General features: G+C 48.2%; 1 protein-coding gene across 1 annotated transcript in view; it reads left to right on the plus strand.

Annotated features, from left to right (window-relative positions):
* LOC121832994 (calcium-activated chloride channel regulator 1-like) overlaps positions 1-24,012 on the plus strand; it is a 340,038-nt gene that overhangs the window by 61,801 nt on the left and 254,225 nt on the right. Inside the window, exon 2 of the mRNA XM_042291349.1 lies at positions 16,225-16,601. Within this exon, the coding sequence (XP_042147283.1) occupies positions 16,416-16,601 (186 nt within the window). The 5' untranslated portion in view covers positions 16,225-16,415. The remainder of the gene's footprint in view (positions 1-16,224; positions 16,602-24,012) is intronic.

Consider the following 24,012-nt stretch of genomic DNA (forward strand, 5'->3'; position numbering starts at 1 on the left):
TGTGACCAGGCACGTAGCCAAGGGGGGGGGGGGGGCATGGGGCTCGCCCCCCCCCCCCCCCCGAAATCTTCCATTTTGCTGGGACCTCCTCTCACCCCTGCCCCTCATACAGCATTTTGTCATGCCCCCCCATCCCGAAACAAAGTCCTGGCTACGTGCCTGGCTGTGACGTCCGCTGTCTTTGATGGATGCGGGAGTACAAACGAGCTCAGAAATGTAGAGGCTGTCCATGGTTCGAAAACACATCGAAGACCGTTTTCGGGTGATATCACTTGCTGATCTTCCCTCTCTCCGCGAGTCATGTTTCTTCGCTTACTACGTCGAAGCAAACAGGCGTCAATTTATTTCCTTCGTTTCCCCAGAAGTGAGTGGTTAGCGTAATTGGGATTTACCGGCGGCGTCAGTTTCGAGAACATAATTGATCCCACTTCTGAGAAGAAGCTAGGCTGATCACGCAATTACCCGCCACAGTGATTCGTGTATGCGAAATTGCGAACTTCGTAGTGTGCTAATGCATTTCGGGCTTTTTACAGTAAGAATTTCTCACCGACTAGGGTCTGGACGCGTGTTCTTACAATGCCACGAACTACTCGTGACAGCAGTGGTTCGTTTCTCAGTCAAATATGTCTCGCTTCTGACCCCATGAGCCGTTTTAAATCGGGTTGTTTTTATATCATTTATAGAAACTTGTGTCAGGTTTTGTCTATCGATGTTCAGTACCTTTTATGCCAAAAAGATGCTGTTAAAAAAAATGCTTTCTTGTTTAATTGCCGATGTCTGCATTAAAAGCTCGAGTAGCTTGTTGGCCCTTAGTATTTTGTGCTTGTGTGAATTAGCGAAATGTCTTCCCCCAAATTAATGGACGTATTGAGCACATGGCATTATTCCTTACAAGCAAATGCTCTTAAGCCCGATTCACATCGTACGATTTTACTTACTATTTGGCACTTGCGACGTTGCTCGCACGGCAAGAAAAATCGTAGTGAAAGCTGGGGCGCTCAATGTCGCAACTGCGAAATCGCACGCAAAAAAGAACAATGTAAATGCGGTTTTTTTTGTTGGTGTGTCGCGTTGAAAGGCACACAAACTCTTGCCGGGGATGAATTCGAGAGTAAAATTTTGCTAGTTTCTTTCAAAACATCTTTTTTCTTCTCAGTTTCGCACAATTCTATTGTCTTCCTTCATGTTCATGCTATAGACTTCACTAAGACTCTTGGTAACATTAATCTTCGATTGTTCAGAGTAGATTTGCAAAGTCGCAAAAGCCCTCGTGGTGAAAAAACCCCAATATAAAGCACAATCTGCGTTGCGTGAGGGAGGGGAAAGATATATGGTGGGGAGAGTGCAAATTAATTACCTCCCGATGTAACCCCTTTGTTTCTTTACCCGACACGCAGTTATCCCCCAGCCACTCGCGCACGGGCACACACACCTCAGCCTGGTAATCTGGGCACGCACCGAGAAGGGGAAGCCAGGGAGCCAAGTTTGCTTACGACTTCTTTCCCCCGGCCCCGCACTTAACAAATTGGAAAGCAAAATTTCCCGTGTCTTCGCGTAAAGGGAGCGTGGCTTACGCGAAACGAGCACACCTTTACTCTGGAAACAAAACTGTAAGGAAGCGGAAAGACAACGAACACACCACGCAGCAGTCTTGTCGAAGAAACAGAGTCGGACGAGAAGGGAAGGCGATCATTAATTTGACCGTGTGGAACAGCAACAACGCACGCAGCTCTCGTAATCGGGCGCTGTGATTCGGAGCAACGTCACGCTCGTTCCTTTCTAGAAGCGCGGAAGAAACGAACGCCGGGTCCAATGGCTTCTTGCCTTCTTTGCTCGGTCGCTCGTGTGAGGGGTTGCTGAGGTTGCACTTTGGATGGCGGGACTTTGGTTGGTGGTGGAGGTCCGCCGAGCTTGGCGGGAATTGCGACTCACGTCCGTGCGACGGCAATACTGGGCCGGTGCGTGATCCTTGCGTCGTATCTTGGTCTATACGTGACGAAGTCGGCGGGCGAAGTTTCCGAAAGACGCCAGGCTGAGACTTTTCGTAATTATATGCGCGGTTTGTAAAGTGAAGCAAGATACGATAGTAGTTTTCTTTTTTTTTTCTGTATTTATTGTGCTTCTGTAGTCGTCCAGGTTTATGGGGGAGGGTGCTTCCGTGTTTGTGCGCCATTCCACCGCAAATGGTCGCAGCTTTTTTTTTTCTTTTTTTTTTTTGTCTTTAAAATCTTGAAGAGTGAGGTTTTTTGGTTGTACTCGGAGATAATTTTTTGTCGTTTCTTCAGAATCTTGCTTTTTTCGTTGAGCCTGCTTGTTTTTGACTCTTAGATGTGAACGCGGTAGCTTGTGAGCTAAACGAGCTCTGGAGGGGACGAACCTAGTTCGTGTCTCTAATCGTTGAAAGTTTTCTTTGTTTCTTGTACGTTTATCTTCACTAATCATGGAAAGTAGGAAGTTCGATGCGCGCTCCTATGACCCCGCGTCTGAGGATTTAGGTCGCACATTTATACCAACAACTTGCAGTGCGAAAAAACGAGGGAACGTTTTGTCCACGCCATGTTTGTAATGATGTTGCCATAACGTTGTTCCGACTTAAAATGTTTACATAAAAAGACGGTCGCAAGCATTCTTGTTTTGTTCGCGATAGGTTTGAAAATTTCAAGGATAGCCCAGTAGCAAGGTCCGTGCAGCGTCATTTCAAACGAGCGTCAACTAGCCTCTTGCAAATAGCGCACGCAAGGTTCCTTTGGATGTACTTCAGGAAAGACTCCTTTGCGACAACCTTTTGTCGATTCGTAACGGCTCTAGGCACGCTGGCCGCGTTGAACTTTTTTGTAAGCATCTTCGTTAAAGCACCAATATAACCCCCCCTTTAAAAAACAATAAGGCAGGAGAAGAACGCCAAAATGACCTCACGGGGGTCGCATGACCACGGTGACGTCACGTGACCCCGTGAGGTCACGTGACCCTCGTGAGGCGATGGCGACGCCGCTCGGAGGCAGGAGTAGCCAACAGGATGAGGAGGTGAGGAGGAGGGAGGGGAGTATACACTCCCCTCAGCACCCTTCCCTCCTCCTCCTCCTCAAAAGTTGCGCTCTAATTCGGCATTACAGGGAGTTGTAAACGGTTTTCATTTGTTTTTCTTTGCGCTATATGTGTTGTTCGCACCTGTTCCACGGCGCTAACACCCGTGGAACGAACTTAATTCTGCGACAGGCATTACTGAATACTGACACGAAAGCGTGCAGGCTGTCTAAAAAACAATGTTCATTCAAAAAAAGAAAAAGAAACAATAGACGGGGGCATTTGGCGCCCTGTTTTAAAGCAACCAACTCAAAAACGCGATCACTTTTAAGCTGTTGGAATGAGCTTCCGCCGGATTGTTTGTACTCGGCTCATGTATTTGTTTTGTCTCGCCTTCTTTTGTCGGCGGAATGCCGACGGGTCTCTTTCGTCGGCGGCTTCGCGCGCGGTTTACAGGCGATCCTCGGCACGTCGTTTTTACAGTGTGCTTATTTTTCCACTGAAATCAAAAGCTAGCGCGTATAGTAGCAGGGTTAATCGCATTGGGGCTTTAGATAGAAATAAACACGTCTGGGAAAGGAATTAATTGCACCTGGTTATTTTTTGCCCTGCCATTTGGTGGCTCCCATATGAAAACAGTAAATGGCTCTCATGTGCCAGTTCAGAACCGCGCCATTTCTGCCCTCACGCTAGCGCCCTGGGTCAAAGCGGGGCTTGGCTTAGATTTAAACCTCGGTTTCGACTAGAGCCCCAGCTCAGGGTTGCACTCCGCACTATGTTGCGGAGCTTAGATATAGGTGTTACCAGCTTACATTGGGATGCAACGAGGGTTGTTGCGTTGCGTCTGCGATCTGGGGAGAAGATAAGTCAAGTAAATTGGACAATGAGAAAGAAAATTACCTACGCTTTGAGGATGACAGTACCTGGACCTTACCCTAACTGCATGTAGTTATGCTTTGAATCTTTCAGGAATGCTCGATCAGAAAGTGGGGACTTTTAGCAGACCGTTACCGCGTACGGCACTACCGGATCCTTTGAATCATGCTTTTAAGCGCGCACCTGGGTGGTAATGTGACCGCGGGGCACCCGTTTAAAAGCATGCTTCAAAGGTTCCTGGCACGGTACGCGGATCACGGTAAAGGTCTGCTAAAAGTCCCCAGTTTCTGCGGCAAGAATAGGGATTTTTAGCAAACCATTACCGTGCTTTCCGCGCGCTTAAAAGCATGCTTTAAAGGCTCCGGTGGTGCGGTACGCGGAACACATTAACGGTTTGCTAAAAGTCGCTATTACAGGTATCAGATATGACTCGCGCCCCCATTGCGAAGCCAGCATCGAAGCGCGCTCGACCGAGCCGCCATCGCGACCACGAAACAATGCGTCACTATTCCCGAAAATTTAGTAATAAATGCAGAAACGGGAAGTCTGTCTCCCCTCGATAGTACGAGATCGCGACCCTGGAATGTCTTGCGTTACCTTAGCAACCAGTCGGTGGAGATTATCGGAAGAGCGCTACGCGTCTGGCGTCTCGCAGTCGCCGGCGGAACAGACCAGACCGTCCACGGAGACAACATTGAGCACGGCTGCAGCACTGGTGGGGATTAACAAAAAGAAAAAAAACTAAACGAGGCATGGCCCATTCTCTGACGAGGGATAGAGAGAGATTTCCTCTCAATTCGGGCAAAACGAAAACGCCCAGTCTGCCAGACGTCGCGGCGGTATTACGACCAGTCCGACGACTGTCTCCGCCTCCTCCTCCTCCTCTTCGCTGCATCTTTATCTACATTCGTCGGGTTGCCTCTGTTGTGTCGTCTCCTCGAGTTTTAACCTCCGCGGCGTACGACTTGTATACGTAGTCAGGAGCAGCAGCAGCAGCCTCTTTCTTCGAAACACATTTGGAAGAGGCTTTCCAGAGAAACCTCCCGGCGTTTTCGTTTCCTGCAGGCGGGCGTTTTTACTACTGCCGCTTCGACTTCGGCTCGGTACATTAGCGGCGAAATGGTGCCGCCCTTCGCTAAAATGAGGAAGAGAAGCTGAAGAAGAGAGAGAAATGTAGAGTGAAGCCGTGCGTTGAGAAGGGTCCTTACAGATTCCGCGAAGGGCGGAGTTTACTTTTCCCCCACTCGTACATGTTTTGTTTTTCTTTCTACCTTTTTTTTCTCCTCGTCTGTGTCCCTGGGTTGTTCGGCGGTGCTTGACGCTTGAACGACATCGGCAGGTCTCGCTAGGATGATCTGAAGGTCGTTCCTCTCGGAACGCGCTCCTCCAGTGTTGGCGCCTTTCTCGACATTTGCCGCTCATCGCCCTCAAAAAACAAAACAAAAAAAAAAAAAACACGCTGTTTTGTTTAAATGCGCGCATGTATTTATTTTGTGTGTGTGTGTGTGGGGGGGGGGGGGGGGGGGTAGATCTCAAAAACCCCTACCTTAGACAATCCCTCTATCAGACTGTAGCGATGTTTGTTGACGTCGTCGCCGGGTTCCGTTCCTCTGAAAGGCGTGTGTTCTGCGTGCGTTCGCTACGTGCTCGACGTGAATTTGCCGTTCAAAAGGAAGGAAACTTTCGCTGCGGGATGAATACGGCACGCGCACTCGCTCGCTGATGCGTGCGTGTTTTTCTTTTTTTTTTTGACGGAAAATAATAACAGCGCATGCGCGACTTCGAATGAAGGACGTGCTGCATGAACTACGTTCTGCGTTGCGTTAGCGCTATGCGTGGCTGCCTTCATGGTTTTTTATATCGCGTCTTTTTTTCTTCCTTTGCAAACGCTGTCGCCGTTTCCTGCGGGGAGTCACTGGTATCGCGCTTTGCGCGCACAATGCTCTTGAAGTGGGAGGACGAATCTTTCGGGGAAAGAGAAAGAAAAAATAAGTTCGGTGTTCCTTTGTCACTGAGTCACGCTCAGTGTGAATCGAATCTGATGCTGACAAGTCAGAGAGCGTGACTGAAGTGTGTAGTTAGCGTCCTGACAGGGCATGCAACTTGGTTTTTTGGGCCTGGGTGTTCACGGGGCTGCGTCGTGGGTGGGAACTCTTGCGTGAACCTCTAGGGTCTTCACCTACGCACTGAACACCAACTCGGAAGACTGCAAAAAATACTAGAGACAAGATAAATTTAAAAAAAACATAACCGTGAGCCATTCCACTCTGAAGGTGGATGACCGGCGTAGCTGTTTAGCACACGGCACAGACGTGACGAAATATTTTGAACAAAGGTACGAACTTTCGCCGCCCCGAGAAGCCGGAGGAAACTCGACACGCGCGACGGGACCGCCATCTCGGGAGAGCGAAAGGAAACTAGGCACGCGAGCGCTTGGAATGACGACAAAAAGAGCAGTGCGATTTTTTGCTGACGCACATGAAAATCCACGGAATCCTAACCACAAACAGCTACGCTGTAAAAAAAAAAAAAAGATGGGTAGAATGCCGGGTTTTGTTAGCTGGAACGCACTCACTACGCTGTCAGGAACGCGTTTCCGACTGACGTGTTTAACGTCCTATTCCGCCCATCCGTCGAAAGTGGTTCCGAAATGGCAACAAATGACGTCACAAAAGCCGGAGTGTCACGCTGTCGGATATCGCGATCCTGGCGGTCAACCGCAAAAATTCCTTCAAAAAGAAAACAACAACAAAACAAAAAACGCACTCTGTTCTAAAAGTTTTCTCAGTGGTCTGAGGTATGTCGGCTGAACGTAAACGCAACAAAATTGAAGGCCATTTTATTCTGGGCTACCAATAAACCAATCGTGGTAAATCCTGCTATCCAACTTGGCACTTCAGAAATTGAACTACTAAATAAACATGAAACTTTAGGTGCATTTTTTTGGAACACTTGACGTGGGAATCGCATGTCAACTGTCTAGTCGGTGAACTTTCTCGAATTGTCGGTATTGTCGCTCGTTGTCGGAGTGTTTTACCCCCCAACATTAAGCTACAAATTTACCACGCTCTATTTCAGGCTTGTTTAAACTATTGCCATCTTGTGTCAGCTACAATGCCAAAAACTAATCTTCAAAATGTACTACTACCGCAAAAAGAAGAAAATTGTACCCTATATTGCGGATGTTTCGTATACAGACCACGCAGAACCTTTGCTTACAAAATTTACAATACTTGCTCTTGCGAGCATGTACAAATACCGTTCACTTGTGCGATTCCTTTTTCATCTGAGGCATTTCTAGATGCCTCAGGACTCAAGGGGGGCACTCGCCCCCCCCCCCCCCCCTCCCCAGTTCTCAGACTGGGGGGCAAGGCATGTGTTTTGCCCCTCTGAAACAGCCGCCACTGGGCACGGCAAACACTGGCCGGCGGCGCCCAAAGGATATCAAGGGCACCGCCCCCGGCCCCGGGGGGGGGGGGTGTCTGGTTTGCCCCCCCCCCCCCCCCTCAAAAACAATTTAACGATGGGTCTATCGGGCCCGCCCCGCACTAAGTATCAAGATGGCGGTACCCGCAGGAAAACCTGGAGGCGGAGCGCCGTCGCAGCGAATGAACGTTGCGTGTCTCCATCCACTCGACCATTCTGCAAAAATGGTCTTGGTCAAAATGGACTCGGGTGCACATCCGAAGCAAATGGTCCCAAATAATTTTTTTGAAACTTTCGTAAATTCTATGAACGGTTTTAGTAAATTGTTTAGGGAGAAATTTATTTCAACACTAGTTCAATGTCTCTTTTAATCTACTCAAACATATTGTGCTATGTCTAAAAATTACTCGACTCCTTCTCCAGTCTTATTTGAAGCTCTATCGTGCTGCATGGCGTTAAAAGGATTGATCTAATATAAGAATATGTTGATATCGGTATACTGTGGCTGTGTCAAAATGAGTGGAGCCGGCCGAGCGGAATTCAGCCCGGGGCGGCATAAGAGCCCAGCCCGGGTTACGTTAACATACATGTTAAAAAAGCTTGCATTGGATTCTCACATTTTCTGTTCTTGCGATGTGGTAGTCGGTCTCGTAACCTATATAGCATATCGGAGGCAACCGTCGCGGCATTTCACCCCGGCTAGCGCTAAACTTGGTCACCTCGATAGTGCCGCTGACTGTACTTCTGAGAGTTTTCTCCTCTGCTCGTTCCAACCAGTGATCTTCAGTATGTTTCAAGTAGAATGAACATAATTTCCCGCGTGTTCATCAATTTACGTACACTGCGCCAGACTGTTAGCGTGAACACAGCTTCGGCGCTTTAATTGTTTGGATTTGATCTCAAAGGGTATGTCGTGCTGCTCATATACATAATGCAACAAGAAGACGCGGCGTTCGCTGTAGACAAACATGATGACAGAGTTATCCACAGACATGACCTAAGCATGTTCTAGGCATGTCCACTTCACACATGCTTTCGAACATGTCCGCGGGCAGTTTCTGTACGGCCAATGTCATGGAACAAACACGCCCGAGACAGTGTTTGCCGACTGTCTCTTGTACTTGACCGCAGCTTTAGGTTACCACTCCTATCGAGCACATTTCATCGCAATGGTAGTTTTGATGACAGTCCTTCAATCCTGGGCGAAAGAAAAAAAGAAAACAAAGCAAACCGGCGATTGTAATTTCGCGCTAACAGTGTGTGCTCGGAATCGACGTATACACCGAATTGTACAAGAGCCACCAAAGTAAGTTCGTGAACGAGATGCCGCCTTTATGCGGAAAAAGGTCCATCGCCGTTTCCCTGCTTGGTCACCGCTTGCCTCGCTCGCTACTGGTAAAAGCTCATCGTGCTTTAATTCTCAGCCGCTGCTCTCGCGAGCTTTTTGCTGCCGCTCGCTGCTGGGCGTCATTTATAACGACCTCGTTGTTGTCCCGCTATTTTTCTTCCCGTTGTTTTTGAGGTCGTCGTCGTTGTTGTTGTTGTTGTTGCGTTTGAGACCCCAGGCGCACATCGCGTCTGCTCTCCCGTGGGGCCCGGCCGCGGTGTTGTTGTTGTTCCCGTGCCGTGAGGGGTTTGGAGCTCGTAAAATGGGGGGCGGTCTTTTCGCCAAAGCTTCGAAAATTTAAGTTTGGGCTCGGAGATTGCTTTCCACGGCCGCGCCGAAGGAATAAGGGGGGATTCTTTCGAAGTAGGCGCGGCCGCCGCGAAAACGAGATCTTCGTAGTTGTTGTTGTTTCTGGCGTGCATCGTTTTCCTTTGCCACTAACGGGGCTTTATTGCGGGATCTCGGTGGTCTCGCTTGTTGTGCCTCCTTACTTCACCGCAGCTACTGGAACTCCACCTTTTATCGCGCTTTTCTAACTTTTTAATCACGACATTTGCGCTAGCGGCTGCTAATTTTGTGCGTTGAACTCGAATAAAATGAAATTTCTTAAAGTTTTTTTTTTTTTTTTGTATAGTAAATTTATAGAACGATCGTACAAACCGGAACTCCAACTCGCGTTCAGTCGGGTGCAGCTTTGCCAAAGAAAGGAACTGTATTGTTCTATTTCTGCCTAATTTACCCTGGGCGCACAATTTCTGCATTAATGCTTGTCCAATGTTTTAATCTTTCCTGGGTGTAGTATTCTTTTTTTTTTTTTTGGTGTATGACTGGGTGCATTTATTCTATTAATTTTTTCTTAAAACCTCTGTCCACCCAAACGCAACTTTTTCGAAGAAAAAGGAAGATGGTATGGTATATTTGTGTTTGCTTTTATCGCGTCCTTCCTCATTTCTGTTTTCCAGCGGCAACTTTTAGTGGCCCGTCCCCCGCTTCCGCGATGGCCTGAGTGTAAACGAAACAGTTTCCCCGCTAGACTTAGCGGAAAAATTGACGTCACGTGACCGATGCACCAGTTCAATTCAAGTTCAGTTCAAACAAATCACGACCTTGCTGGCCCGTCGAAACGCATCACGTCATGTGATCGTCACATATTTTTTTTTCTTAATTTATATTTCATTTTTTGCAGAGTGGGTTTTATGCTTTTATTTTTTTACATACCTGGGTGTGCTTATACTATTCATCTAACTTTTTTTTTTTTTTTTTTTTTTTTCTGGCCTGCTTTAGCGGGACAAGTTGTCCCAGATGCCAGCGATCGCGGGCGCAGACCGACTCGGAGACCATCGGCTGGCACTTTTGGCGCGGATCGCAATTAGCGTCCAGCGACGGCCGAGTTTTTGCTCTCTTTGGCGTCCTTGGCTGGCAGGCACGGCCGTCCGACGCGAGCCATACAACGCCATCAAAGATAGATCTGACTGCCGAGTGACGCTGGGTAGCGCGTCGAGGCTCTTGGCGCCCGAGCTCTCTTGTTGACGCGTTTCGTTTCGCGCTGGTCCGGGCGCGGAAACTTCTGGGGGTGGGGGGTCTCTCTGGACGCGAACTGCATTAGCGCCCGAATAACTCGGCGCTCTGTTTGGCCCTGTCTAATGAGTGGGCACTAATGGAACGGCCTTTGTTGTCCTTTCCCTCCTCCACCGTACGGACGGAATCCTTCGTCGCGCACGGCTTCCAACGAACGTTTGAGTTCGTCATAAAAGGTCAAACCGTGAAGTTTGACGCGAGTTCGGTGATGCTTTGCCGGGAAGAGGCTGTATCTAACCCCGAATTCTGTTCTGCAAATTTTTAGAAGAATTGAAGAAAACAAGTAGTGTCGCGTGTTCAATCAATCAATCAATCAATCAATCAATCAATCAATCATTTTATTTTTTCAAGTCAAATACAAATTCGACTTGAACGGTCCGCTGGCACAAAAGGCAAACAGGTTGCCGACGAGGTGCCAGCGGCCGGCAAGGACGGCAAAATCCAGCGGCAAATACAAATTAATTAGTTAATTAGTACGGTTCTTCTAAAGCTGTCAATGTTCAAAAACCGCTGTGATTGTTTGGAACTTGTTACTTTGTTTTATCGTAAGTTCAAGTCCAGTTGAAGTTTCGAGCACACGCAAACACTAAACACATAATAAAAAAAGAGAGAAAAAAAAAGGGGGGGGGGGGGGGGATCGGTGGCCGAATGTGTCTACATGTGCGCACCGTAGCTCGGAGCAGATCCTGGGTTCAATCCCCGACTGTTTCGATCTGGATGAGCAATTTCTTATCTACAGCGTAGACAACAGACGCAAACTGCGCTCTGAGTAGCCACAAGTATTATTATTTATACTAAAACCTCAAGTCAGGGGACAGTCGGCGCTTCTACCGCCTTTGCTAAGTATTATGAGAGTTCGGTGTGCGGCCCTCGAAAGATTACCGATGGATGGAAGATGATTCATATTGAGGCACATTCGCGTAGGGGCATCTCGAGAGTGAAAAAAAATTCCAGTGACAAATTTGACCCTTTTTTCTTTTCCTCTCCTTGTGTTTGGGTGTTTTGAATACGATGAAGATAATGTTGAACTAACACAGCTTTGAAGGAAACGTCTCTCCCAGCTGCATTCTGTGCATGCGCCCAGTATATAGTGTATTTTATTGCTTCAAATAAACAATCAAATGTCCGAATGACTGGTCGTCTCCCTCGAACGGAAAAGGGGGAAAGAGGAAGGTGTTAACGAATAAGTATATAGGCTTGTTACAACAGTGAAAGATCTAAGGGGGGGGGGGGGGGGGGGGGGGGGGTTGCGGAGAGCGGTATCGTAGCGGTTTGCTGAGAGCGTTGGGGGGCGGCGGAAACAATCTACGAGATCTCCTTCATAGATACAGCTAGGGTGCCTTCATAAAGGCTGCCTAGATACAGCGGGATACTCTGCAGCTCAGGTTCGTGGAGAAGGCACATAGGTAATCAGTAACCGTTGTCCGATTCAGCTTTTGTAATCATTCTACAGAAGCTGTAATGTCGTTCGCAGCTATCGGGCAGTCTGACCTAATTAACTCTTGCCTTTTAATGCTCGCGAAAGAGGGGGGGGGGGGGGGGGGATTTACAAGATTTGAGAAACCTGCGGAGCGTTCTCTCGATGCAGCTTATGCGTGCTTTATTCGCCGCTAATTTGACCGCAATTCACGTTTATAACCACCAATGAAAAAGAAATTGTTTCTATATTATATACTGTACTTCATGTACTGTGCATCGTTTATACAGTCCATAATATAAATTAATATAGTTCTGACGTCATTGGTTCACGCTCCCAGGTATATCGTTTCGACTTTTTTTTTTTTTTTTGGCAAAACATTTTTCACCGATTATTTTCTTTCTTTCCCCCTTGTGTCTGCGTAAGATTGCATGCTTGCTAACATTAAATAACACTCGATTGCAAGTTTATTTTAATTTAGAAACGCTTCTACTATGCTTAAGTTCTTAATGCGATAGCATTGTTAAACTCTTACTCAAGATTTTTTCCTATACGGCTATACTGTTTTTTGGCCGGTTTTTTTTTTTCAGTTTCGGTAAACTGAAAACACGTGACCTATGCACAAATTCAATTTCCCCGCTAAATTTAGCGGGAATATTGACGTTACGTGACCATTGAACCAATCCAGTTTCTCCACTAAATTTAGCGTGTTAAATGCTATCCCATTCATAGATCAACGCGACTATGGGTTCTACATTTTTTTTTAAATGTCTTTTCTAGTCAAGCGTCGAAACAGTGCAGCGTAGAAATACTGTGCATCACGTAGCCTTTGTTATCGAAAGCTTTTCCCTGACAACTACCTCTGCTCGAATCAAAGCGGCGCCATTTTACCTCGAGCTTTCCACAAACACAAGTTTTCTCGTGATCCAACTGTCTTTATATTTTTGTTCGTCTCGTTTTTAGTTTCAACGCAGTAACGCACAATCGAGTTACATCGTGATTTCAGCATGAACCCATTATACCTATCGCTCGTTGTACACATTTCTTGAGCGCGCTCGTCCGGATACCGCCGTTTTAATAAGTGCCCGCCGACCGTTTCGGACCAGTCACATAATCGTCATCGTTCGAATCGAAATTGCTCTTTCGCCGCGATAAAAAAATAAATAAAAAAAAGGGGGGGGGGGGGGGAGCCCAATTCTAAAGCCCGGCTAGGCCCTCATCACAATCCTCACCGTTCGGCCCGCTCTTTTTTTCTTTTTTTTTTTTCTTCCTCCAAAAGCGTTTTCCACACATTTCGCGCACCTGTTGGCAATCTGCGAGAGGAGCTTTCTTACTTTATTATTTTTTTCCCCCTCCGGTTTCAGTTTTCTCCCCGCTGGCCCTTTTCGGTTTCGTCTGGTTCTGAAATGGGATCCCCTCGAGCGGTCGGCCGAGGAACGCTTCAGTTCAAAATCTGTGAGCCCCCAACATGCGTGGATCTTCGCGTCTTTCTGCTATATTCTTTCTCTCTACTTCCCCCGCATCTCTCTCTCTCCCGTCTCCCCCTCCCCCTTCTCTCACTTGGTGAATCGCTGAATACTATGATCAAAAACCCTCTTCCTCAGTTCGCCCCCCGCCCGTTTCAAAGAGCTGTCTGTTGGAAAACGGAAACCTGATAGGGGGCAGATTCAGAGCGGCTATTCACAAACTCCCGCACTAAACCCAAGGTTCGTGCGCTGCGCTCGCTCCGTTATTGACGGTACACGGACGGTATCATATAACTGTACTTGTTGTCCCCTAAAGAAAAAAGAAAAATAATTATTTTTTTTTTCGCATATTTTACACGTTTTGTAAAGTAGTATTGTTTCTTCAAACTGTTTGTTTCAGAAAAAGAAGAAAAAAATGTACGAAGGTGCTTTTTCCGTTTGGTTAAAATAACAGGTAACCGGTCTTAAATTCGCAAAACAAGCATTTTAGTTTAGCGCGTAGCGGTGGAACGAAGAAGCCTTATTTTGTTTTCCACGGTTCGGAAGATGAAAACAAGTACCAGGATGCTGGATATTACGCTGTAGAACGAGCCGGAAAACAAAAACTGACGCCTGCACGTAAAAAGCTTTAGCTTTGATTGAATGTGCATTGAGGTGGCGAAAATTCACTTGGTATAACTACCTAGGGTCAAAGGGTGGCATGTTCGCAGACGACCGAGCTACCGATGAATGTAGCGCCATCTCCCGACAGGCGCAGCGGGCTGAGTGCGTCGTCTGCTCGCTGCGCCCATGTCCTTACGCTAGCAATTGCCTTAAAGTTCCTGTCATCTCAGACTCGGGGTTTTAAAGTCATGCCGTTGCAAATCGTGTTCACCCAGAGTTCCTTCGGTACGTTCATACCTCTCTATGGTTGCTTTCAGTAGGCATCTTCCGAATATACCTGCGCATAAATTGCGAGACGAAGGTTTACCCTCCTCCGTGTGCTGGTTATGAAAGGTTGACGAACGATAATGGAAAACAATTAGTTTGCGCTGGGAGAAGTGTTTGTTGGCTTGGCTAAACGTGATTTAGAGTGGGCCTCACGCGTGGGTTGCTCCAGAATTTGCAAACTACAGATTGATGCCTCTTGCGCAAAAGCCCTCGATGTAGTGCCTCTAAGGCATTATGAATAGAGCCAAGGGGAGATTAATTCTACGCCCACAGTGTTTCATCGAACGGCCGTTTAGCCTTCGTTAATAACGCCATTAGTTTTGGCGGACGCTACGTTTTCCCAGTAATGCAAAATGATAAAAGACGTGTGCGCGTTCGATGAGATGTTATTTGTCAGCGCGCGGTACACTTTGCTGGTTTGAACTCCGCGATAGTGGTTGAACCTTTCGTATTCCCAAAAATCTATATACTTTCTTTTTTGCTTAACGGCGAGGTTTTTTTTTTTTTTTTAATTTGGCTTTTTTTTTAGGCGATACAAAATCCTCACCGGGTCTAGTGATATTTCTGATTTGAAGAGTTCCGATTGTGATTCATTTAATAACGGCTATGAAATCAATACAGAAATACGACTGAAGTTGCTTCGCCTCGTAGCTTTAGTAAAGCGATTTGCAAGCCGGACTGAAGTGTTTTCTTTTTCTTCCTGTTTCCATTGGTGAAAGAACAACCGGTGACGATGAACAGAGTTGGATGTTTGAATTTCCCGGCTGTTGTGTTCGTTCTTAGAATCAAATAGATTATTTATTGCACATACATCAATAGCTTGACGTGTTTACATTCACAAACTGTTCATTAACGAGGTTACACTTAAAAACAAAAACGAGGTTAAAAGAATTAAAGTCATGCTGGGCAACAATGAAAACAGATTCTGCTGAAACTAAATAAAAATGTATTAATAATAATCATGATGATAATAGGCAGGAACTCGTTCAGACAACTGGCAGAGACCTCGTTTGCTAAAGTGACGGATCACGGAGACACCTCTCGCCCGGTCCCGAGAAAGAAAAGCTGAGAATAGAGGCGAGACCCAGATGTCCCAAGCGCGGGCGGTGACCGACCGAGCGAAGAAAACCGCAGCTACCAGAAAACGTGTAGAGACGCGGCGGCGGCGGCCGAGAGGGGGGCGTGACGGGCTGGAAGAAATCTGGCCCGGGTCGCGCGCAGCGGGGGTGCACTCGCTGCCCGACTCCACCACGTGCACATGCCTCAAAACTCCAGAAGCCAAGCCGCCGTTTCACTCGGGAGGGAGGAAACCTGATGGGAAGCTTTTCCGTTCCGTTCTTCCTTTTTTTTTCTTACCGTTATTTTCTAGCTAGAAGACGATGAACAGGAAGCGGTGGAGAGAAACAGAGCGGGAGGCAGAGGGTGTGGGGACGAAAATCTCGTTGTTGGTACGTATATCGCTCCAGGGGAAGGGTGGGGCGGGCGAAATAAGGAAGAGGGGAAAGCGTCGGCGGCCGTTTCTGCGGTTCGTCTTTGTTTACTTTGGGAGCTTAGACTCTTCGCATCTTCACCCCGAGCCGAGCAACCGGGGCCGCCGGCCCTGCCGGCCGGTTCGTCCGCTCGTTCGTTCGCGGGACTCCCTCCCCCAAATCTTCCTCCCTCCCTCGTCATCCTTCGGGCGAGCCAGGAGCTCTTCTTCGGGGCCTGTTTAGACGAAGCGGAATGCCTCGCTGGGCCTCCTCCGAAACAAAACGAAGCGAAATCCACGAGGGCCGCGGTTCGCGTCCCCCCCTCCTCCTTCTCCGCCTCTTTTCCTTCCCTTTCCCGTAAGCTCGGAATTACATTTCGCGGCGCGGTCTTTCACAGACTTGCCTCCGCACTAATTCCGCTCACTTGGGGTTTGCAAGGTGTGTAGTTGGGGCGAGTCGGTGCGCGATGGGAATAATACCCTAGTTCTACCGGCACCTTTAACTGCATTCAAGAGGCTGCCCGGGTAATTGGGCTAAAATACGACAGTTCAGTCCGGTTCTGCATTTGTGTGTCTTCCATTATCTCCGTGCCTCCTTTTTGTTCTTTTTTTATTTATCTTCACTCGGGTGTTTCTTTTTCTTTCGTGCCAGGCTGCTCCAGTTGAACCTGCGGCGACAAGAACAAGCGGTTCCTGTGCCGGGACGTTCGATCTCCTGTGGACCTTTGTGGAACAAGATCTTCGGGAGTGGTATGCGGGCCGTCGGGACCGGCAGGCGCTGAGTGCGGGACGGAGGCGACGAGGTGTGCGTGTGTTGACTGCGCGGGTGGAACGGCGCGGACGATGACGTCTGGGCGCACGTGGTGCGTCGTGGTGCTGCGGCTGCTGGTGGTGCTGGCGCGCGGCGGCGGACCGGTGTGCTCGTCCCGGATTGAACTCAAGGAGAACGGCTACACCGGGATTGTGGTCGCCCTGTCGGCGAGGCTCCAGGGCAACGTCGCGGGGAGGCAGCTCATCCCGCCGCTTGAGGTACGTTTACCTAACGCTCTGGCTGGGCGCGCGCAACGGACCGGCCAAGTCGCGTATGTTTTGGGTAAACGGCTCGGGTCGCTAAAGGCCTGTCCAAACAGGATACGACAAGAATCGCGAGGCGACACGACTCCGTCATAAATTGTAGAAATTCAAGCGTCTGGCAGTCCGATGTCTGTTCGGACACCAGCCAAGCGATGGATGGATGTTAATGGCAATTCCCTTTGTAAGAGCACATGATCTAAGTCTAAAAAGACAAACATACGATTCCTCCCGAAACAAAAAAAAAAAAAAAAAAACTAAATAACATTTCCCCCTGCCTCTTCCGCCCGGCGAGGGAGTCGCCAATTTTCCTCTGGTCAAACCTTGTCGGCGTTCACCACTATCGGACCCACTGGGGGACAGGGTTGACACTTTAGGCCGGAGCCACGCGGGAGGGAATTCCAATTTTCCTCTTTCTCCCCTCTCCCCAACTGGGCTAGTTAGTTGTGCATTATTCATTTTTCTCTCGATAATTTCCACCCATCTTCTAATCACCTCTTTGTGACTGTAATAATTTTCTCTTCCGTCCTTCTATCGTCGCCAGCGAAACCCAGGGACCCGGCCAAATCTGTTACCCCTTCAGGGAGAGCAGGGCGAAGCCCCGTGCAGTTCAAAACCAATTGCTCGGGTGCCTCGCTCTCATTATGGCAGGCAGCACATAATGTGTCTGTCTCCTGAAATTTAGCCCTGTACGTCCTCGTCCTCAAAACTCCCATTCTCGCCTCAAATAGTAAAGGACTTCCCAGTGAATTGTTGAACACAGTTTCCTTTATGTCCTGTTTTCGTGTCCTGTACATTTTTGTAGGTCAAAACGAGCAAAAAGTCGAGAATAACGACTGGAAGGCGTCACGTGCAAGCAGTGTATACAGTGGAACCTGGTGCAGCACAGGTGCATTTCGAGCTCCTCGTGCGCCAAGCCGGACGTGCCTGATACGTTGACGAGAAATTTCAGAATCTGTAGTGCTTCCCACATTGAACGTTCCCCACAAATCTCGCTAATTGTAATTAAGGATGATTAATCCTGACTAAGTACGCATCGACACGCTTTCTATGCTTATATATTGCCTTATATGGGTAGCTACGCGTTACGTTGCCTTGGCCTGCGTATAACAACTTTTTTTTACACTCGAACCTAACGCCTTTCGCATTAAATCCAGCTCATAAACAAAATCTGTGTTAAAAAAACAACACGTAAGTAGAAATCTAGAGCAAAAGAAAGGATATATTCGAGGCCCGGCATGACCACGAGTCATTGGGCCAGCGCGCTGCGGCCGTTGGATACACCTACACGGCTCATATGGGTCGCTCGAATCGCACCTTTTTTTTCTTTTCTCCTTTTTTTTTTTTTCTCTCTTTTTGCTCGTCCGTTCTGATCGCTCCGGAATCGTCCCGTACGCTTGTCCGAGCACGAGCCCGGTTCCGGGCAGGAAACAGAAGCCCGGCCGTACGTCAAAAACAAAAGCCAGCAGGGAAAGGAACACAGTCGCTTTCGTTTTTACCTTCTTTGTTTTATTTTTCTCTCGGTTTTCTTTTGTATTTTCTTTTTTTAACAGAGAAAATTACTTTTTGTGAGGTCTGCGTTTGTCTGCGGCAATAATCGGACACCGTTGCGCCTTCTCCGCTTTCTTTCTGTTTTTGTCTTTGTATTAATATGGCTGCCGCCATGTTTCCCTTCGCTTCAAGGTCCGTGGGGCTCCACCCTCCAGGCTCTTTTACCTCCCGCCTTTTCCGTGTTGTCCCTTCACTTTCGGCGTCACATGCCCCTTTCCGGAGTGGCCATTCCATTGTTTCTAGGCGCTTTCCCTTTCTCTCGCGTACCCTTTCCTCGCTTTCAGTTCCTTCTTTCTCTTTTTCTTCTTCTCTTCCCCCTTTTTTTTTTAACGTTTCCTGGACACTGGCAGATGCAAACGAAAGGACAAAGGAGACCTATCGCTCTGTGCACCCTAGGAAAAAAAGAAAAGTGTATCAACTGCCTCAAGGAAACTAAAAAAGAAAAGTGTATCAACTACCTCAAGGAAACTAAAACCCCTTTTAAAGAATTAGTTAATGCTTCTTTCGGGCGCCAGTTTCTCCTGTAGTATCTAAATATCACCATCGTCTGTCCTTCAAACGACACTATACATGACAAAAAATAATAAAAAAAACATGCCGTCGTTTGTTGCCGCCAAGTGATATTGGTTAGTCTAGCCGTGACGTCATAAAATGACCACGCGCCATTGTAGTTGCATCCTTCGTACAACGATCAAGTGGCAGTTCTTACCTCCGTATCGTCTCCGGGATTCGCTGTGGTGCCTGTGTCTTCTGTAGAAAGATGCTCGGAGCTGCTTGACTAGCAACCATTTACTGGAGATAAGCCTGGTCTTGTTCTACACCCGTTAGTGTGGAAGAACATCTTCACTAAAGAGTTGGTCGTCCAGCAGACACGCAGCCAGGATTTAGTTTCGGGGGGGGGGGGGGGGGAGGAGGAGGAGGAGGAGGAGAGGAGGTGGAGGGGGGGGGGGTTCAGTAAAAAGCAAGAGGTGAGAACTCGATCAGGTACTTGCGTTGTAGGTGTTCTCCTCCAGAAGTAGCTAAATGCGTTTACTCATTACTGGCTCGAGAAGTAACGAAGTGCGTTTCTGAGATTCAAAAAAGGACTCCTTATTACAGCTTTCCAAGTAACGGTTAACTCTTTCCGTGCTCAGGATAGGCAATTATTCTAAAGCAGACAGCCGCGTCGTGATATTTCCTGTCCTTAGTGATGCCTAGCTTCTTAAGGCATTCGTGATTTTTTTTTTTTTTTTTTATGTACTCGTGGGCGTTCTTTTGCTTTAAAAGTGACAGGCGTGAGCTCGGGGGACAACCAAATAGGATAACTCGTGTTGTACACGTTCCTCTCCAGAAGTACATACTAAATACGTTACCCGTTTCTTCTTCAGAAAAGTGACCGGGTCGTCACTTGGTTACCAAAGAAAGTGACTAGAGGTAGCCCGCTACTTGCCACGCGTTGCGTACGATTCTGGGCGCAAGTACCGCCGTTGACGTCGAAGTGCGAGGAGGTGTTGCTCCTCCGTCTCTATCGGGCCGCGGTGCGCGAAGCGGGTCAGGGGAGCGCCCCAGCGGAGAGACATCGGTCTTCTTCTCCTCGGCCGGAGACGACGGCTATCGATCGCGGCTCCGGTGCGGCTAGAAGTGCGCTCAGGGGAATGCCGCCGAGCCTCGCCGCCGCCGCGGGATCAATCTTCGCTGCCTCCGACCGGAGCTGGTGATCCGGCACGATTTGGAGCCCCCCCCCTCAGGCTGTGACACGATGCCCTCGTCTCTGGGGGTCGCTTCGGCGGCGATTCCTGGAAAATAAAAAGAAATGAAAGAGGGCCGTTTTCATTGTTCGAAGACGGCCGCAAGAAAAAAAGGAACGAAGATTGCCGTCGCGTCACCACCGGGTCGTTCGGTTTTGCCGCACAAACGGTGATGGGGAATATCGTTGGAGAGCGAGGCGTGCCTCGCTTCGGTGGGCCTCGGAGTGATGAATATAAGACACCTGTTGCAGCACCTCGTCGCGGGGAAATATATCCAGGTGGTAATGCTCGTTTCTGGCTCGGTCTGTCGGTGGCCGAATAGGAGAGCTTCGCCACAGTTGACATGATTATGCAAGGAACTAGAGGAAATGCATCCTTCCTTTCTATGATCACGTGAATTTTCGCATTCGAATATTGCCGTTTTTCGACGGGAAGGGGCACTAACAGCTACCCCTGTAGAAAGAAAAAAAATATAGTACAAAATGTCACCGGATGCACGAAATCAAAATAAATTACGTTTGAAAAAAAAAATGTTATTGCAAGAGAAGGTCAAAACCAATATCGGCAAGTTACGTTGAAAGAAAAGTTGGTAAACACTTGCGCATCGCCTAAACTGAAGCACAGCGACAGTTGAGGTGTCACGTCAGGACCGAATGAATGGTAAAGGTGCGAGCCCGCACCATAGAGACCGTACAGGTGTTTCGTATTAAACTAACACCGGACGAAAATTCCAGTGCAACCAATGAATGTGTATTAAGTAGTGAACATTTTGTGAACCTGTTAAACAACTAGTTTGGACACAAACTACGACTACCTGATGATAATTACAGAACACAGAAAATTGCGGTCCTAGGTTTGAAATTTAGAAAGCAACGAAAGTGCATCTGTTTGCATGAACCGTTCCGTCTCGTTGGTGTGGCTGCCTGAACGTCTTATGCACTGTTATTGGACACAAACTAACACCACCTTGTGGCCACTGAAAAACAATTCCGAAATGGCGCACTCAAGTTTTAAGCTTTGTAGCTTCACCTCATTTTACGCCTGTGGTTTCGCCAGCTTGGCACTCGCCTAGCTTTATTGGTTTTATCGCCCGAAAACCTTCTGGCATGAATAACGAAAACGCTTTTGTTTTGCTTCCATTATCAGCAGTCTCATGTTTGATTCTACGTGCCGTCATGGTGTCACGTGACCAGGTATTGTCACGTGACTTAAGTGTCCCTTGACCTCGTGACATCACGTGACTTCAGTGTCCTTTGACGTCGTGACATCACGTGACTTCAGTGTACCTTGACGTCGTGACATCACGTGACTTCATTGTCACGTGACGTCGTAACATCACGTAACTCGTAGTGTCCCTGACGTCAAGACGCGTGACGTCACTGTGCAACGTGACTTGACATGACGATGTCACGTCATGGCCTCAGCTGACAACAGGTGACGTGATGCCTGGCGGGACGTCAGCTGGGTGACGTCAATGTGGAATATTTTGGCTGAGTGCCGAAAATGGCCCGCGTCGGTAGGGAGCGCGGTCGACGGCGCGAAACCTTCGAAGTGTCCAACTAACAACTATTGCTGTAAAAAAAAAAAGAAACAATAGAAGAAAAAATTACCTACTTCTCTACACCTAAAAAAAGAAAGAAAATAAGAAGCAATTTGAGAGCCTCGGAATAGCAATCAAAATGTGTTCACAAGCACAGCGCAATGCCACCCGGCAACCTCACTGTAATAAGGAGTGCACAATCTTTTTATTTCTTTTTTTTTTTCTTGCGGATTGCAGAGCATTGCGTCTGCTTGGCCTTCCCCCCTCATTTTTCACAGCGAGAACTCGCCTTTGATTTTGTTGTTGCAACTGCACAGCGCAATGCGGGCACTCCCGCTCGTGTGGGGGGCGCCAGCGAACCTAACCTAGTAATGCCGCAGACATCCCTCTGTCGACAAGGGGAACTGCGCTCTGCACTCTCCGCCAACCTTCGTGGTCCCGAATAGTAAAGCATCGATTGCAGTCCCGGCTCTGCCCTTCGATTCCGAGCTGCGCCGCATTCCTTTCACGAAATAGACGCGCTCCGTTTCAAAGCCAACCCCCCCCCCCCCCCCCCTCTTTTTTTTTTTTTTTCTGAATTTCACTTTAGGCGAGAGGACAGGCTGTTTCGTTTCCGTGTAATGATATCAAAACTCGGTTGCAAGCATATTTCTTTTACTTAGAGACATTTTCGTCCGTACGTATCGCAGTGAATGCGGGTTATTTGCGTGCAGGCTCAGCTTGGCGGGTTGCTTTTCGCCGGGCCCGGGAAGTTGGTATCTGCTCCAGAGTTTAATAGACAAACAATAAGCTCATTTTTTTTTTTTTTTTTTTTTTTTGTGTGCACAGAGGAGATTATACGGGTATGTTTCCCTGATTTAATGGATGTGCACGAGTCCGTTGGGTAGATTCGCGGTAGGATAAAGGAGCCAAAAATATTACACCCAATTTCTGAGTAATGCGGCAGGTCCTCTTTCGTGTGAATTGGGTCTTTGGCATGAATAAAATCTGCTTTTTTTCTGTTTTTCATTTAGAGCGTGCAGTGGATATCGGGTACTGTACAAACAGCCCGAGTATGAAGCGGCTTGTTAACGCTGTGGCGTAGCTCTGTGGTATACACGCCTCCGTTTCGCACGCAGCGGGACCAGGTTCGATTCCCGCGGGTGGCAGGCGATCTTTTTCGAGGATTTGGCAACATCGACGAGGAAAGCCCTACGCCCTGCTGCGCAAACTACAGCTAGAACAACTATACCATCAACGACGGACGTCATTTTGAGTGGTGGGAGGAGCCCAGAAGAGCTATCGCCGTAAAACTGCGTTGAAACGTTTTCCTGCCTACATTCCTTCCGACCACGAGTAATGATGATAAGAAGAAAACTGCGGAAAAAAGTGCATACATTTCTTCTCACCTATTTCCCTCCAACCCCCCCCCCCCCCTTTTTCCACACGCACGCACGCACTCACTCACGCACGCATCATGCGCGGCTCGGACCGATGACTGAGGCAACCGTGCCGTGTCATCAAACTACCATCAAATCACCGCGTTTGCCAACGAGCGCTACTTCTGAAACTTTATCGTGTCGCCAACAAAATGTTTGTGGTGTCTGCGCTCCGAGTTAGTTGACCGTCCGTCTGTTCAGCCTGTTTCCATCAAGCATGCCGATAACGAATGGGACCTCAGGGAGACCTGTTCGCCAGTAGCTTGATGACGACACGTCGACTTCTTTACTTTTACTTTTTCTTCTTCGTGGGCGTATCGTCACAGGGCAACGACCCGTCAAATGAAGATAATAAAGAAAAGGAGGAGACAGGCTTCGAGTGGCAATCGGTCTTTATTAGAACGACTGTCTTATAAGACCTCCCACTGCGGCGCTTTCGTAACCCCGTGGGCGGACACGGGCAACACACACACACATAAACACTGACGCGGGGGAATTCGAGATGATCAGACGGATGTCCGAGGATAAATGGCAATCCCTTATCGTCCGCCTTCGTTAGCCGTGTTGCTTTTGCGTCTTTGCTGCGTCGAGTCGAAATGTCGACGAGCCTCGTCTCTCCGCCGGACGGCGCCGCTTTCTAATGAGGGTCCATCTCGCGTGTCACGCGTCCAAGAGACAAACTGTCCCGACTGCGGTCGCATTAAGGAGCCCGCATGACAGCCTCGACTCCACGTACGGGCACGACGTTTTCGGGCGGCCGCAATCAGTAACAGTTTAGGACGATGTATCACGCTCGCCCTACACGACCTTTGCTGCCGATACCCTCGTCGAAACGATAGAAAAGAAAAAAGGTAGAGGACAAGAACATAATTTTGTTTACATGATACGAACGAGCAAGTGATGAGCCCAAGTTACACTAGTCGTACACGTCGCAGAAAAGACGCCGCGTTCGCTGGAGACTCGATGATAAAATTGTCTTCAGACGCACCATGTTTTAAGCATGTTTGCTCCACACATATGTACGATTCGACCGTGTCTAAAACGGTGTTTATATGGCCAATGTTACTGGACCGTCACACAAGGAAGAAACGCGTCTCGGACATTTGTCTGCGCAATGGTTTTCGTACCCCTCC

The sequence above is a fragment of the Ixodes scapularis genome, unplaced genomic scaffold (assembly GCF_016920785.2).
Source record: "Ixodes scapularis isolate PalLabHiFi unplaced genomic scaffold, ASM1692078v2 PGA_scaffold2__306_contigs__length_199485367, whole genome shotgun sequence".
In the NCBI taxonomy this organism is placed as follows: Eukaryota; Metazoa; Arthropoda; class Arachnida; order Ixodida; family Ixodidae; genus Ixodes; species Ixodes scapularis.